The following is a 17,175-nucleotide window of genomic DNA, read 5'->3' on the forward strand; positions in this document are numbered from 1 at the left end:
GCTAAAATGTGTATTTTTAGAGACATGTTTAATAAAATTTGTAGAATCAAGTAATTTGTGTGATGCAGAAACACTTTAAATCTGATGTAACTTAATATTTGCATTAATTATTAAACATGTACTAACAAGAAATCACTAAAAGTAATACAGAAAGATAAAAAATTACAAAAATGCAATGTATACGGGCACTTCTGCTGTAATTCGGGACAAGAGGAATGAAGCTTTCAAGGAATTTAGAAAAGAATCAAAGTAAATATACAGAATGTTTTTGCTCTCCCCAATGTATAGGGATTTCTGTATATTTACGCTACTGCAAGTGTTTACGCTGTGCCACCAACAGTAATAGTAAATACTCCTCCTTTCCCCTCCATCGCTTTTCCTCTGGGCAAACGGTCTTGAAAATGTATGGTGTAGGTCTTGAGTGCTGAGTGCACTTGTAGGTTTCACAGGAACATCAAAACACAATCTAGTCGTGTGGATCCCTGCGGCTCGAGGCTGGGAGCGAGCACTTAGGGAAAGAGAGGATTAAGCGGGGAGAGAAAGAGCGACTTCAGAAACAGGGAGATGGAGGTATGAAGGGAAGCAGAAGGACTGTGCGGAAAGGAAACAGATGAATGGAAAGCTCTGGATAAATGACTTTCCACCATTTCATTATTTTGTAACCGGATGATATTCTGACAAGATGTTTTAATATAAAACCGAGATTGGATGATATTACATTGTTCATTTCAGTTTTTATAAGAAGCAGAGTTTATAACTAATTGATTCCCTCATGCATTCATTCAGAAGTCTTCTGCCATTAAGTCCTGAGTTCACTGAATCAATCCAATGCTCAGCTCCAGCTCAGAAACCTCTTGAATTACTGGTGTCACAATTCACTACTGAGCTGAGTGAACTCTGACAGCCAGAGAAGGGGAGTAAGGGAAAATTAAGTCCTTTTTTTCAGCTTTTTTTTTTCATGGTGAAGAAATCCTGCTCCATTTTGTTCACTTTTGAAGCCTGAGTGTGAGGAATGGTAATTGAGCCATCACTCCAGGAAAGAGAGAAAGACGAAGAGACAGAGTGGAGAGAGAGAGAGAGAGAAGTGGAGGGGAAAAGGGAGAAAGGGTGACATAGGACAGACTCACAGAGTGAGACGAGCTTATCCCCTGTAAATTTGGTTCATTGAGATGTATATATATAGTTTTTTTAAATCTCCCAAAACCATTGCTGCCAGCTGCTAACTGCTTTTTAAAATTGGTGATGTGTTTAAAGGTAGGGAGAATAATAATTGAAGTTACACTGTTTAAAAAAAAAATATCGATAAGTATAGGTCAATCTTTTGACATGGTTACATTCAGGTTTGGTGAATTACTTCGTGTTTTAGAGTTAAGGTACAGAGTTTTATTGACTTCTGTCTCTGGCTATAGCTACTCAAAGAAATACCTGTTTTTTCTCATTCATTGCTTCTGTTTAAAGAACTTCATTTAATTCAGAACAGAGTAAGGTAGAGTCAGTGGTTTACAAGCAACTGTTTTTATAACCAATTGAAAATCATTTCGGAGATCGTTCTGGCAGAATTGTAAAATATTTGTTGCTTCTCAAATGTGCAGTTTGAAGACCTAACAATAGGCTATGGGAATTTTTAAATGTATTTTTCCCCCCATTTGCTGGCATTCTAAAGACAATATAATTAGTCCAGCATTTGAGAAAAAAGGCAGCAGTAGCTTACTTTGAAAATAGGATAAATAGAGCCTTAAGATCCCAAATGCTATGTTTGTTGCTACGTCTCTGTCGGTCCTATAAATTTTCATCCAAACTTCTTTTCATTTTTTTCTAAAATTATGCAGTCCCATTGAATAAAAGTTTTATATTCCAACAGCCACCTGCAGCTCCAAAACAAGAGATACCATGATATACTATAAAAATACAAAGAAAATCAAAATACTCAAACAAGAGGAACATGAAAATAACCAACTATTCTTCAGTATGCTGCATTAGGATGTACAGTATGTATGCTTTACAAAGAGCTGTGCACAGTCACATACATGGCTCCAGAGGGGCCTGAGCAGAACCTAATGAACTATTTCACATTTGAACTTGTGTCTTAAACTTGCAGTTATTCTGATGGCCAGCAGGAGGCGACTGTTGTATTTGCAAAGATAGGTCAGATTGTGCCTTATTCAATGAGGAAATGACTTCATTTCTCAACTGATTTATTACTTCAGTAAACATTTTCCTAATAAGTTTATGAATCGATCACTAGTTATAAGTCTTACTCAACACAGTACGGTGTTCATTTAATAAATTATGGTCTAATTTAGAGTTAAATAGATGATAAAGCAGGATGTCGCTACATTTGGTTGACACAAGAGAATGCGTACGGTCCTTGACTTCTCAGCCTTAACTCATCACATCTTCATTCAAAAAAACCAAGATGATCAAACTCCAAACTCAATGCTTTGATATGATAATCCACAAACCAGTGGGTAATGTCATGGTGGCTACATCCATCTTTTATAGACTGGGTATATGCTTGATTCTGTGTTGCTCGGATGTAAAGACAACAGGTTTAAAACTGAAATAAAAGGTTACTAAGAGCTTACCAGACCGCTGCTCTTCATCTCTGCTTGAGGCTCAAGGTTGCATTTGCCACTACATGAATATCACACCTGAATTTCCATTGAACTGATGGCAGACAAGTTGTATTGTAGGTAATGAGTGTGACAAAGAAAAAGAATGACTAGGACAAAAATAAACAAAATAAAATAAAAACAGACGAAAAAAAAAACCCCAGTTGATCACTAGTCTGAGTGCAATGCTGAGTCTACAGTTTTAAGTTACCAGAAATTAAAGCTTCTGCAGGGGAGTGTATGCACACTTGTATGCAGCACCATATTTCAATGTATTATTGTTTTGCTCAGGTTTTACTTTATTGTTTGTATACAGCCACAACAAAGGTTGACATGTCAGTGTGGCTCAGCATCTTTTACAGCAGTTTCAGTAAATCTCAAGCTCTCAAAATTTCTTCCATTCACTTCTTTTGTGACACCGGTAGAGCAATCTTGGCACCCACCAGAATGGATATTTATCTTAATTTACCTGTTTATCGCCACGGAGGAATTTGCTTCTTTCCCCATCTTCCTTGGGCAAAGATTCAAAATGTAGCGTGACAGAATGATGAAATGACACCTTGATGAATGAAATATTTAGGAAAGTTTAAAACTGCTTATGTGACAGGTAATTACTAATTCAATCTTCAGACGTCGCTCAAATTTTTTTAATTTCATAGATTTGCATCTTAGTTATCCTTCCATTATGCGGCAGAATTATTACTCGCATGAGATTATCACTGGTCAGTATGTGCTATTATCCGTGGAAACAAACAGCAGCCTGTGGTTTGTCATTGACATGGACATTGATATGGAGCGTTATTGCTGTCACCACATTCATTTCAGCTTATCTGAATTTCGAGCTCGTTTCTCACCTCATTTGAATTTACCTTATTCCTCTCACACACACACACGCACATACACACACACACATAGATACAGCGTATGCTCATGATTAAGGGTGTCCGGGCCTGTCATTAGACAGTGTGGTTCTGGGGAAATGATGTCTCAGTAGCCCCCCCCTGCAAAAGGCAGAGCAAGAGTTAAGACATTAATAGGCAGAGAAAAGCCATACAGCATCACTGTCTACCTGTGTGCTAGGATTGGCAAGATCAAAGGCTGACTCTGAGTGGGAGAGGAGGGGGGTAGAGGAAGACAGCCAGATACACAGACACAGAGAAAGAGAGAGGAAAAAGTCATCCAGCGACAAGGAGAGAGAGAATAGCAAGTTCTGAAAGCACAGAAGGGACAGGGAGGCAGATAAAGAAAAAATCGACAGGGAGGGTAAATAGAAGACATTTCCCTTCTGCCACCTGCCTTACTGCTGACTTCAGTTTATGCGCTGCATTGCCCTCTGTGTCACCTTCTGTATGTCTTGTGAAACCCTTGAAACAAAGCAGGTATTGAACTTGACTGGTCGGCACACTGACTACTGAGCCTTGCTAATTGGAGAGAAGTCTGCAGTGAATATGCTTTCCTTTACGGAATGATGCATTAAACACTTTACATCAATGACTCGTTTTTTTGTTTTTTTTTTAGCAGTGGCATGGCTTATTTTGTTGAACAGCAAAGTCATTCTGTTAGTCGTTTCACTACTGGTTTGCCACTGGTTCACACTGCAATTATCAACAACTAGGGCATAGGTATAGCCATGAAAATTCCTACAGACATTTGCATTTCCCAGAGGATGAAACTTAATGATTGTGGCTTTATGGCTGCAGCATGGTGGGATTAACATGTCAAGCAGCCCTTGGGTCAAAATTTGCTGTGGGCATCCATTGACCTTCCGCTTACTCCTGAATATGTACCTTGCTGCTATCAAGTTCCTATTCAGCTGTACGGTGAGTGAAGCAAAACTTAATATGTCTAAGTTTGTGATCATTAAAAACGACCCACATAAGGACAAGATCAACTACAATAATGAAGGCTGTGAGACTGTCTCCTAAGAGACAAGAGTATACTGTACTTTAGTGGAACAAAAAAACATATCTGAAATTTATCAAATTGCCATAACCAACCTTTTTTTTTTTTTGCAGGAAAAGAACAACTATCCAAAGAATTACAGTCATGTTATTACTGCAGCACGGGAACGCAATGTGATGCTATCAGTGCCAAATTTCAAAGGCAAACCACCCAACTTTTATCAAAATAGATATTTTTAAAAAATGTGAACAAATTGAGGTGTGAGAGATGGCATTCTACAACATTTTATACCTGCACACATTCTAGCACTACTGGGGAAATGTTAATAATAAATATATTATGTGTAAGTGCTTAAGTTGTGACATAAAATGTGATGAATAGACTATTGAATATCCAATCTGGGCTCCAGGAGGATGGCTCCATTATGTCTGAATTACCTCAAAGCGCTCTGAGAATATGCTTTTAATTTGGGATGGTGTCACCTACTTGAGCTTTCGAATAACATCCCCCTCCCCCCCCACCCCCAATGTTTTTTTTAATTAAGTTTTAAATGAAAAGTGTTGGTATGAAATCTATCGGTTTTAATCAACCCCTTCATACTTCCTCTACTCTGACTTCCGTTCCTCCCGTTTTTTACCTTTAGGTGAAAGAATCTATTATTCATGCTCTTCCTTCACTCAGGTTGTGTCTACTTCAGCAAGGTTTGAAGTTGGAAAGTTGAACAGAAGTGAAGTAAAATTGGGATGAGGCAACTCAATCTTGGGATACCTTTACTGGATGAACATTTCATTCTTGGGTATGTGTACCACAGGGATCCATGCAGGGGTCAAATAAATGTTAACAGCGGGCTTCTATGCATGTGGTCATTTAGGTTTGCTGTCAAATACAAATGGAGTTGATTAACATGAGTCAACTATGTACTGGAAAGAGGGAGAAAGTTTCTAAGATGACATTAAACTGATGATAAAGAATCGAATCCCCTGAAGCTGAACCAGCATAAGGACAGAGAGTGTTTCATTTCAGACAGAAAGTATTCCATTTATTAAATTTTTTCACAACACAAGTCAACTCAGGGCACTTTGTTTTATAGTGAAGTCTAGAACTTAAAATGTACTATAGAGAGAAACCCAACAACTCCCTTTGAGCAAGCACTTGGCAAAACTTCATTTTAACCAGAAAAAACCTCTGGCAGGACCAAGCTGAAGGAGGGTTGTGCAGGGAAACTGAATTACACCAAATGAGCATTGCAAGCTAATGGCACACTTGAAAATTTGCATTTTTTTTCTTTGTAAATAGTAAAACATCTTTTGTTAAGATAAGATATGCCTTTATTTATCTCACAATGAAATTCACATTGTTGTCAGCAGCACTACACATGGAGATATACACATACTATACAGAAAAATGTACATATAAATATAAGAAACAGTGCAAACAAGTATAAAAGTACACATAAAAAGAGAATAGTGCAAACAGAGTACGAGAATGGGCTTCTGAATGGGGATACATAGAAAAGATATATATATAAATAAATAAATATAATAATAAGAAGAAGAAGAAAAGGAAGAAGAAGAAGAAGAAGTGCAGAAAAAGTGCACTTAATATCTTTAATAATTGTAATGTAATGTCATTGAATAATGAAAATTATAATGCCATGACATGCTTTTAATAATGCTGTTTTACATGAGACCCTGTCCTTCTAATGCGTATGCACTAAAAAATACAACTCCAGGTTGTTGATGCTATGTAAGACCTTTGTGTCAATGTCTTATTTGTTATTTCTGTTTGTTCCTCCTGTTTTTAGGGAGTCCAAATTAAGTTTCAAGGCACAATTTCTTAAAGTTGACTTAAGTGGTTTGTCATTGGACCTTCGTCTGTCACAATGCTCCTCCTCTGGCAAGTTATGCAGATTAACAGCCTGAATGCCATTTTTCTTGAAGAATTATAAATCATGTGTCAAAACAACTGAATGACAAATTTAGTATATTTCTCTCAGGACATAAATGAAACACTAATTTTCCCGTACATTTTAGAAAACACTACCTGAAATATTTGCAGGTTGGCTGCGAGATATTTTAAGACATTGTGAGAAACTACACCATACTCCCCTATACACACTTTTAAAAATTGCTTACTTCTCAATTTTTCATAGGTTTCACTGTTTTTTTCTTTTTCTTGGTGCTGTTCTTTGTTTCTGTAGCCAGACACAGAGGCCACAAGTGAAAACAACAGTGAACCGCTGTTAGAGTAGTTATTGTTTAAGCGGAAAGTACTATAAATTTTCAGCCTAAAATGGCATAAATTTATGGCTAGTTTTACTGAGCTGCTTTTCCAATTTGCATTTAATTTGTGGAGAAATTATTACTCAATACTTAAAACAGAAGAGAACCGGTAGTTTTCTCTCAAACCCCATTTTGCTGCAAGACTGTCCAGGGCTTTAGTTTTATATCTCCAGATCAATTCTGTCTTTTCTTCAAAGGATGAATGAATGTCTGGGCCAGAGTAATCTGTCCTGCCTTCAGTCTGTTAAGCCTGTGCTTTGTCTTCTCATGCAGCTTTTATGGATGTCTCCTTCCTCGTTGCCGCTGAGGTTCACAGAGGTCTATGGAAGGAACAACCAACAGAAACACATCTCTTCTCAGTATCAGGGGCCACACCGCAGTCTTGAAGGGCTCTTGTTTTTTTTTGTTGTTGTTTTTTTGTTTTGTTTTGGGTTTTTTTCCCCCTTTAGAATTAAAAATATGAACAAGTTCTGAAGAACACAGTCCAACTACAACGCAGCTATTGAAGTTTTATCAAAGCTCCACTGTCCTCTCAGACACTCGTCACTCAAGTGCATCTGTATTTTGCCAGAATCCTCTGAAATCAAGCTGCGTCACCGCCCTGACTTCTAAATCTCCGAGCAAAAACAACATTTTTACTTCTCTCTACTTTAGACTTCCCTTTGCCTTTGGAGTCTGTGTGGATGACAGACAAACATTAGATAAAAGCATGGAAGTTTCTGTGCTCCATTCTTTTATTTTGTTTCAGTTACCCTCTCACTTTCACTTGTGTCCCATTAATTTTCCTCTAGCGGTGTCTGTCTGTGCTGACATTGATGGTACCTGATGTATCTGCAGGCTATGAAACACATGAGAGGAAATTTTGTTTTTTCTACGTTATGTACTTCACTTGGATTACACAAAAACTTGATGACTTGAGCAGGGTTTGCTAAGACTGCTTCCCACGTACGTGGTACTTGCTAAACTCAAGACTGCCAGCATCAGTCTTTTTTCTGACAGGTTTGCTCATTATTTGCAGGAGTGTGTGCAAGTCATTGTGCTCTGTAACACTGTGAACTTAGTCAAGTAAAGAGCTAATGGCCTAATTAATGGCGTGGGTTTTGGCATGCAGATGAACAAAACCACCGATTGACTGACCTCAACAATTATTAATTCTTTTCACGTGTTTTCCCTCAGAGCTTAGTAGTGTATCAATCAATCAAGAGCAGCAATCCTGCTCTCTCTTTCACTGATGGAATATTGACAAATGATGACATTTGAAATGACTGATGGACACCCCAAAAGGCACTAAATCTATAGACCCACTTGTTAGCTGTCCAGGATATTCAGTGTCAAATGCTTCAAGTTCAATATGCTCACAAGCAGCAAAGTATTAGAGTATGTTGGTTTGAAAACTGGCTGGATTTTAGCTGCACAAAAAATGAATAAGCTTCTTGAAGTCAGTGTTGTTAGTGACATTATCCTGTACATAAATATTTTATAATGTCTACGATGACATAAACATTAACTCCTACCTTTAAAATATCATTACATCATTACATGTAGAGTACATTTGGTTTCAGATGTTGTTTGTTTAAAAAAACATTTTAAAAAAAGCTCTCTGCTGCTGGAAACAGGGTTAAGCCGGCAGTGGGACTGAATCACAAAGTGCATTTACAGACTATAAGTGTAGTTTTAAAATGTACACATACCTCTACATTGCAATTTGACTGTTATACAGTCCCCGAAATAACCAGCTCTCTCAATTTCAAATCCTTTTCTCAGCATGTGTTTCCATCACTTTGTGCATTGCTAAAATGATGACATGCATATAAAATAAAGGGGTGAGAGAAGTAAGGATTAACTTCATGCCAGCATGTCCAAACACAGAGTGACAGAGCTGAATGTTACGAGACTGAAAAAAAAATGGTATTCTGGCTTAGCAGAGCTCAGGCTAGATTAGTCTGCTTTGCTATAGTATCCTCTGGCATTCAGGACTATCTTATGCTCCACATCTCTTTCTCATTCGATCTACTGTTCTACAATTCCTCCTCTAATTTCCCCTCCTCCTCTCCCCTTATTGTCAATGACTAGGGTTTTAATGATTACATCTGGCGGTGCCACAAATTAATTCCTGCCTCTCTGGCAAAAAGCTGTTCCCCACCTGATTATGCAAAGCAGGCCTACATTCTCTCCCTTTGAAGTGGAGGAAAAGCTGCTTAGAGATTCTCCCCTTGAGGAAACACTGCAATATGGGGAACATCAACAAACCAGAGTTCACACAAAGGTCAGCAGTATGGTTAACCCCAATGAAGGCCAACTTCATCTCCACATTTCACTGCTTTCAAGTTGCGTTGATGATGAGGTGGTGTAATGATGCGCTCATATCAGAGACGGGTGCTATTTTTCAGAGGCACGCAAAAAGTAGAGCAAAAGTAGGACAGCCAATAAAAATAGCCATATAAATGCACCCCATAATGTTGTGTCTATGGCCACACAGAGTACTTGGATGAAGCCTGTGCAAGGCTTTTGCAGCTTTCCTATTCCAACAATCATATCTTTGACAGTGTCTAGGATCTCTCAAAACCACCAGACATATATATTTGGTGGGGAAGAAATAAGGGTTTCCACACATAACTGCCTTCGCGACAGCATATTTTGTCAGCCTGTTATGTTGAAAAGGTACGACTATATGAATTCTCGCGTATTATTGTCTACCGTTGCTTTCAGTATACCTTCGCTTCTGATCAGAGCAATCACAGGCTGATGAAAAGCTACAACACCGCGATGAAACAGCGTCTACTTTTCGCTCAAGCATGACACAAGAACAGCCCTCCCAGGTAATGAGCCAGTATAAGAGATGATGCAGCTGCCTCAATCACACTAAAGGGAGGTAAGATGACAGACAAGATAGATGGAAAAGTACTTCTGGTGAAGTCTAAACTATGTGTTAATTCTGAACAGAACAATGAATAGCAGAAACGAAGACAGAAACCGTTAATATATCATTTCTGATCTTTGCGTTTGGTCTACAAATATGTGCAATACTGTTACAACACCCAATTAAATATCTAAAAAACTAATAGTGGCTAACACATCATCGTGTTGTTTAGCCAGAAACTAGAACAAAAAAATTCAACTGCAAGGAAAAAAATTTAACTTTAAGAGTGTGAATAAATATTAAACAAATGCAACCTGTAAGAGCTTTATTGTTTTTAGCTGTTTCATTTAATACTTAACTTGTTCACTTGATTTTTTTCATTTATACTGATTGGTTTGTTGATTGTTTTATGTATTTTTATGTATTTATAGGACCAGTATAGAATGGACTTTTTACTTTTTTTTTTTTTTACCAAAGCAAGAGAAGCCATGATTCTTTATTCTTTGTTTGAAATTAAATGAAATGAATGAAAAATGAAATGAAAAATACTTTATTCATCCCAGAAGGGAAATTCAATCCTGTAAAAGCTCACCTTTCTTTTTTTTTTTTTTTTTTTTTTAAATCAATATAACATATATTATATACAAGAATAATAATCAGTTTGTTCGCTTGCATCAAATAAACAAACCAACACAAAACACATAGATTTAGTTTGGTCAGTAGAGTTCTTTTGCCTGCATCCACTACATGCCGAAGGTGCATCAGTGGCTCTCTGATGTACATTGACTTTGATTTTTATGACTAGCCACGACACAAGCTGATATACTGACCTAAGGCTTCGAAGGTGGAGATTCTGAATGTAAGCTTCTGTGGTGCTTGTCTTGTAGTGTCATCTCTCATTCTCCAACTAGCACTTATTGTATTTAGAAACTAAAGCTCACACAAAGTGCAGTGAAACTTACAAAAAAGGCTCTCGTTCCAAACAGACTACACTATGAATGCGTTTTTTTTTTGTTTTGTTTTTTAATATTACCATCTCACATCACACAATAATGAAGTCTTATGTGGATACAGTGTTATTATTGCAAAGTACTGCAATGGAAAAGCACATCCGGTCGATATCAAATTATACATTGCAGTGGAAACTCAGGTTTCTGCACCTTGCATTTTCCAGACAGCAACAGCAGCGGTTCAGACTTAGATATAGACATGCGAGCAGTTTCTGCAATTTTGACAGCTGCGTCTTCCTCCTGCAGCTGCAGTTTTTTTTTTTGGTTTGTTTGTTTGGTTTTTTGTTGTTTTTTTAAAAAATATATCTTCTGTTCGGAAGTGTGTGTGTTTTTAAGATTGTAAATTCTACAGTTTAAACTGGCAGTTGAATGGGGCACATTTTCTGCTGATTACTGCAACATTACAGAGTTCACATTTATGTGGTGTCAATGTGTGTCCTTAGCCCACAAGATGACAGTCATGTACTTTAAGATGCTAAAGAAGTTGGGTGGGGAATAAACAATCAATAATAAATAACAAAAAATAAAAAGAAGGTGGGATGTAGAGGCTAAAATAAAGCAGTCAACCTTGCCCTAACAGGATTTTCTAGCCATTTGAGGGAAGAGGAAACAAACTGTGATCACACTGGTATACCATTGCATTTTAAGCTAACATGGGCAAACTTGTTAGCAAACTGCAGCTGATTTAAACATCTACTAATTATGGAGCAACATCGTCATTCATTTAGAGTTCTGTTTTTGGCATCTTGAAGACTTTAACTCCAATTGTCATGATCTTTTAGATCTGTTTTGGGGGCTCTTCCAATTCCGAAGGAAAATATCTGGCACTGTAGAAGCTAAATTCTCCTCTTAGATTATTTTTTCCTGAAACCAGCTGATACCATGAAAACAGTAAACCAACAAAATAAAGTCGTGGGCTGGACACATGAACTGAAACTGGAAATAAAGCTCCATAAACCCGAGGGGAGCTGCAGATTTGGCTGGTAATTCTCTGTATGTAAATCACAGCAAGCAGCCTCTTTCACACAGACACATTATCACATCGTCATTTGATACATTTATTATCATAGGGACGCTAATTATATGCTTTAATTAAATATATCTTGTCTAAGGTCTGTGTTGATGCAGATTGGAGACAAGTACGAATGATGTGAGAAGTATTCTATTCTTATTTGCTTATTGAATGTACAGTCTCATTTAACACACCCACACACAAAGACCCTGCAGTTTTCGACAATGAAAACTGCAGCTGCGACACTTGGCGGCACGTGTTTCAGGTTTCAACTGTCTTGCTTACCCATTACTTGAAATTGAGTTACATAAAGAGTTTCCAAACTGAATTGTGGGTCAGTTGGATACCTGTGTTTGAACTGTGGAAAGTTAAGAAATGTTCAGTTTCTCAAGGCAGCAGTCAATCAAATCGCATTTACCCACTGTCAAGCATTAACGTAATGCATGTTTGCAGTTTTTACATTGTTAAAACTGCAACATTTATGACTTTCAGACTTGTATGTGTTGACGCTAACATGTTTACACCCACATATCAAAACTACCGCTGCTGTTACTGTCCTCTTCTGTAAATGGCACAGGTTGGCAGAGTTTGCAGCATATATCTGAATTGTAAATTCTTAATCTGGCGCTTTACATTAAGGTAATGTGTAAGTTTAGCAGTTTCATTCTACACATCTTTTCCACACAGGAAAATACAGACTATTTCCTTCTTCTAATCCGAGACAAAAACATGGGTCCCCAGGTTTTGTTGGGCTGAGGGACCACTAGAATGCCGAGTCCGTGATGATAAGAGGACATGGTGCCGTTCTGTGGCTGCAAGGAGGGCTTGTGAGGTGTCTGTCCATGACCAGGGTGAGAACTAAATGCAAAGTATTTTGATAAAGGAATGGCAATCTCCTCCCACAGGTCTTCAGGTTCAGCCTCGGGAAAGTCACTGAGCACTGTCTTAATCACAGCGTGGTTCTCAAAGCTGGACAGTGTGCAAGTTGAATAGACAACAATGCCCCCTGGACGCACCGCTGACAGTGCAGACCTGAAAACCATAGACAAACATCCCACTTCATGAGAAAAAGTCTTTAAAATGATTGATGATGATATTGATTTTACACCTGCTTTAAACATCTGCCTTGAGCTGACAATGGGTAGTGAAGAGGAAAAGAGGAAAAAAGAGTAGAGAGTAGAGGTGCAACAAACAACAAAGGTCCTCAGCTGAAATCGAACCATCGACGTTACAGATATGTAGCTGCAACCTTTTAGCTGCTATATCAAAGGTGCTCTGGGGAAGGACTCAGAATTTGAAATACTAACATTTTAAATGATCATTTCACACAATTCTATGAAACAGGATGTTATAAGGGTTGCAAACAAACTGTAAACCCAATGTACAGTAGATGTCTGTACCATACCTGTCAAGTTTCTCTTCTCTCAGCACAATAAATGATTGCAACATACTGTGAGGTATATAAGAGAGCGCATTAATTAATTCTGCATTAAATGGTTTGAAGACAAAGTATGAGATGCTGGAGCCCTGTTCTATAGGAACAACCTTGAAAGAAGATGATAAAAGTCACAAACAAGCTACACCAGTGGAAAAGTTGGAATTTTAAAGTTTGACTGAATTGGAATGTTCAGATAAGGAACTGTTGAAATTATGAAGTGCATGTTCTGAATTGACAGATGATGCCACAGATTGTTGCTAACAGATAAATGATGATTTTATGTTTCCCATCTCAACAAAATTTCCATTTTTCCAAATTCAAAATTTGACTTTCTAAAACTTTCAAAGCTGCAGTACGACTGCACCAAATGCACATTTACCGGAAATTATTAAACAATGAAGGAGTAATATAACATCTTTATTTTTTTTAATATGTTTTCAATGAATATGAAAATGGTCCCTTCAAAAAGTTTCACGGAAATCGAAACAATCCTTCCTGGAAAAAAATACAGTTAAAATGTCCTAAAAAGTGGATTTTTTAGCTTCAAAGCTAATTTTAGGAAGACCTGTAGCAGTCAGTTTTTGATGTGGCACCAAATGACATTTTGATATGACAAAACTAAGTTGTTTCCACTCACAAAAAAAAAATAAAATGCTGGTTGGAATTGAGTGAATATTAGTGGAGATATTCATTTTTGAAAATTAAAGATATTCAGTTTTGATGATATAGATTTTAATTTCTGTTAAAAAAAAAAGACATTATCTGTCATGTCACATATCCTGAGTAGTATAATAAGGCTAACAAATAGAAGACATCTTCACATTGGGGATTGGGCTTACCTAAGCAGTTGAGCCTGGAGCGCAGGCAGCCTGCCTCTTTCCTTCAGCCTCTGTTCCCCCTTCTGGTTGCTGCAAGAATACAACCAGCTCCTGTCATTTGAACATGGAGCATCGACCAAAACCTGTGACAAAGACAGAAATAAAATTAAAAACGTGAGCAGTTCAGAGACTTTGTCAGAGAACAATCAGAGACAAAAAAAGAAAAGGAGGAAGGAAGTTTAAATGGATAATGAGGGTAAAAGTAGATTAAAAAACAAATGCAGGAGATTCTGAAAGTTACATTAAGTATATGTTATATTTTCCACTAGGCACATAACAGTAAGGGTAGAAAAAGAATTTCCCTCAAAATATCTTATACAGAGAATTAAGTAAAACACAACAGCTTCTGAAACTTTACATCTCAAAACTCAATCTATTTGATGTTGAGATGTAGCGATTTTGTGGCAATGAGAGGGATTTGATTTTATGAATCCCTCTCATTGAGACAAAACAGCTTCTATGTTTTGTACTCATCCGTCTTAAAGTCTTTTTTATGCTGTGTCTTACTTTAAGCCTTTTCATTTTGTGGTTTCCTTTTTTTAATATTTGGTTCCATTATCAGTCACTTAGAGTCTTTTGATTCCTCCCAGCCATTGTCTGCCTCTCCTATTTTGAATAAACGTTTTTCTTCTTTAGTGCTGGGTTCATTAGCTTACATTCAAAGGCTTGCTGTTCTCATTCATATGTAACCATGGCCTTGAAAAAGAGGGGTGTCACCTTAATTTGATGGACCCTGAAGTAAAATTCAATCGCCACGAACGTGACAGGAGTTCCATGCCCACCTTGTCGTACAAACCAGCTTCACTTTGCCCAAAAGACCGTCCATCCTGCGCAGACACAATCACTTGGCTGTTCAGTAAGCTCGGCAGAAAAGACTCCAAGGTTTTGGCCAACCAGTCCCGTCTGTGAGGATCTGGTTCGTTACAGCAGAGAAGTGCTGGAGCAGAGCACAGGGATGAGAATTCAGTTAAAACAGATTATTCACAGCAGATAAATTAATCAAATTAAGTAAAGTCAATTAAAAATGGCTGTTTTACCTGGTGTGGCACTCTGCATAATGGCTAAGGCTTTGCCACCAGGGGCAGAGCAAAGATCCAAAACTTTTTCCCCATCTCTGACTTGCAAAGCCAGCACTGGAAGCAGGGAGGCAGCGTTCAGGAGGTAGTACTGCTTCAGCTGGCCAGGCCTGTGAGCCTGAGAGGGAAATCGAAGTGCGCTTGGGTGGATGTAACACTGTAACGGACAATGTGGCAAACCCAGTGAAGGCCCTGATTGAGGGTCCTGACCGAGCGTGTGCGAGGTGCTGTCAGGCTGCGGATGGGAGTCATCAGGAGGGCATTTGTTGATGTAGTGAGATGACAACAGAGCGTCTTTTCCTTCTTGGTATTTAGAATTTGACACAGTGGAGGGACCATTGCAAAGCAACGCTGAGACATCCGTTTGCGGCAGCAATGTAGAAAAGCCTTGGGATTGAAGAATCTGTGTGATGTCTGTCACAGCGCCGAAGCGGTTGAGCATGACACCATACTGCCAAGACGGAGGGTCCAACAGCACTCTCCTACATGACAAAAGCAATCCCAGAGAAGGAAAAGTAGAGTTGCTCTCAATGTGAGACCTGCATTAATTATTTAAGACAAAATTTACCTTGCAGATGGCCACAAGTCTCCAAGTTCCTCACTGTACTGCTGGTCAAAGTGATTCAGTACCGCTTGACATGAAGATCTTTCTTTTTTGGGCCTTTTTGTTACCTGATACAAACAGACTGCATTGAAAATGTTGTCTAGAAATGCATCCTATATTAGTCAGCACTTTGGTTAGTTTTACTGGGACAATTTCTCATTCAAAGCTGTGAGTCCTACTCATGCAAAACTTATTTAGGCTTTAATATCAAGAGGAAAGATGTAAGTAAACATTGATCACATCTGAAAAAAAAAAAAAAGTAAGTCAAGTTTTGACATTCTAAATTCTGGCTTTGCAATTTGCATATCAAAACCACTGGAAGAGTTACATTTACATTTAAGTTTAAGGTGGATTTTCCCCTCAAGCTGCTTGACTCTGACTCAGAAAAGTTGCTGCCTCGTGTCTTATGCACCAACTACCCCTGGTGGATACTGCATGTAAAATCTATCCTTCGAGAAAGGAGGTAAGAAAGGTACAGTTTTTGGATACTGAGCAGAAATGTAAATGTGCAGTGTGTTTCAGCTCCTTCAGCCTTATGGCATTACAGACCTATTTCAGCTGAGCCAGATCCCAAAACACCATGACTAATATAGCCTGATGCATCCATATTATCCAATCTGTTCAGAAATACATGTCAAGTCAAAAAACAAAACAAAACAAAAAACAAAAAAAAAAATTTGCTATATGGACTGAAGTTACCCCAAACTGCTTCATCTATTGGGCAAATAAGTAACAAATATTAAAGGTGATTTATCATCTACGGTGAGGAAATCTGGTCCACATCTGATGACCTACTGAGGGGTTTGTCAAATTAATATCTGCAGTACTAAACTTAAGCTCAGAAATGTATAATGAGCTGTTGAGAAAAATAGGAAAGCAAATTAAACTGTGTAGGAGTTGTGACAGAAGAAGCTAATAGCAAAGCTGCTTTCGAGACAAGACAATGACATAATATACAAGCTATACTCATCTCAAAACGTATTTTTTAATCTGTTTACCTGATTATTTGTGGCTCCTTTTGGGGTATTTTGCTGTAAAACAACGTCAGAAGACGTGTGACAGTTGGACGACCACAACCAGCACAGAGCTGCCGGCGTTAGCTTCTTAGTTTCACAGCAAATTTTCTTCCACGTATTAAAAAACTGTACTGAAAACATTTTTTTAGGTATCGGGGTCTGTATTTTACCGCGTAGCTGACAAGTCCTAATTTATTTTCATTAATAGCAAATTTCTCTCATAAAAACATTCGAAAACGCTCAACGTTGACTGGTACGTCCTTCAAATCCGTCCGCTTAATGTTTCAACCGCGCTTTAGTTCCACCTCACAAACTGATGGCTTCCTCTCGATTAAATGTCGTTGTTGTTGGGGAGCCTAATTGAGACAGGTCGAGAGAAATAAATCTGAGTATAGTTGGTGATTCTTGGAACTGTGTGTTTAAATATAAATTTGTATTTAATGACATGTTGTCATCCAAGACCTCAGTGCTCCATAATTCTACTC

At 38.0% G+C, this 17,175-nt stretch overlaps 1 protein-coding gene across 1 annotated transcript; it reads right to left on the bottom strand.

Moving 5' to 3' along the window:
• Positions 1-10,659: 10,659 nt before the first annotated feature.
• On the bottom strand, positions 10,660-16,942 carry nsun3 (NOP2/Sun RNA methyltransferase 3). Its single transcript, XM_008292734.1, has 6 exons — positions 16,673-16,942; positions 15,639-15,742; positions 15,032-15,552; positions 14,777-14,931; positions 13,956-14,077; positions 10,660-12,710 (listed from the first exon to the last, which is right to left on the bottom strand). The coding sequence occupies exons 1-6, from the start codon at positions 16,829-16,831 to the stop codon at positions 12,377-12,379; spliced, it is 1,395 nt and encodes a 464-aa protein (XP_008290956.1). The 5' UTR covers positions 16,832-16,942; the 3' UTR covers positions 10,660-12,376.
• Positions 16,943-17,175: the final 233 nt, after the last annotated feature.

The sequence above is a fragment of the Stegastes partitus genome, unplaced genomic scaffold, assembly GCF_000690725.1.
Source record: "Stegastes partitus isolate 25-593 unplaced genomic scaffold, Stegastes_partitus-1.0.2 Scaffold19, whole genome shotgun sequence".
Lineage (NCBI taxonomy): Eukaryota > Metazoa > Chordata > Actinopteri > Pomacentridae > Stegastes > Stegastes partitus.

Coding starts and splice junctions, on each gene's coding strand:
- nsun3 (XM_008292734.1), bottom strand. CDS start 16,831: ATGTTTTCAGTACAGTTTTTTAATACGTGGAAGAAAATTTGCTGTGAA. Junction 15,743..16,672: donor AAGGAGCCACAAATAATCAG/GTAAACAGATTA, acceptor TGTTTGTATCAG/GTAACAAAAAGGCCCAAAAA. Junction 15,553..15,638: donor GACTTGTGGCCATCTGCAAG/GTAAATTTTGTC, acceptor TTTGTCATGTAG/GAGAGTGCTGTTGGACCCTC.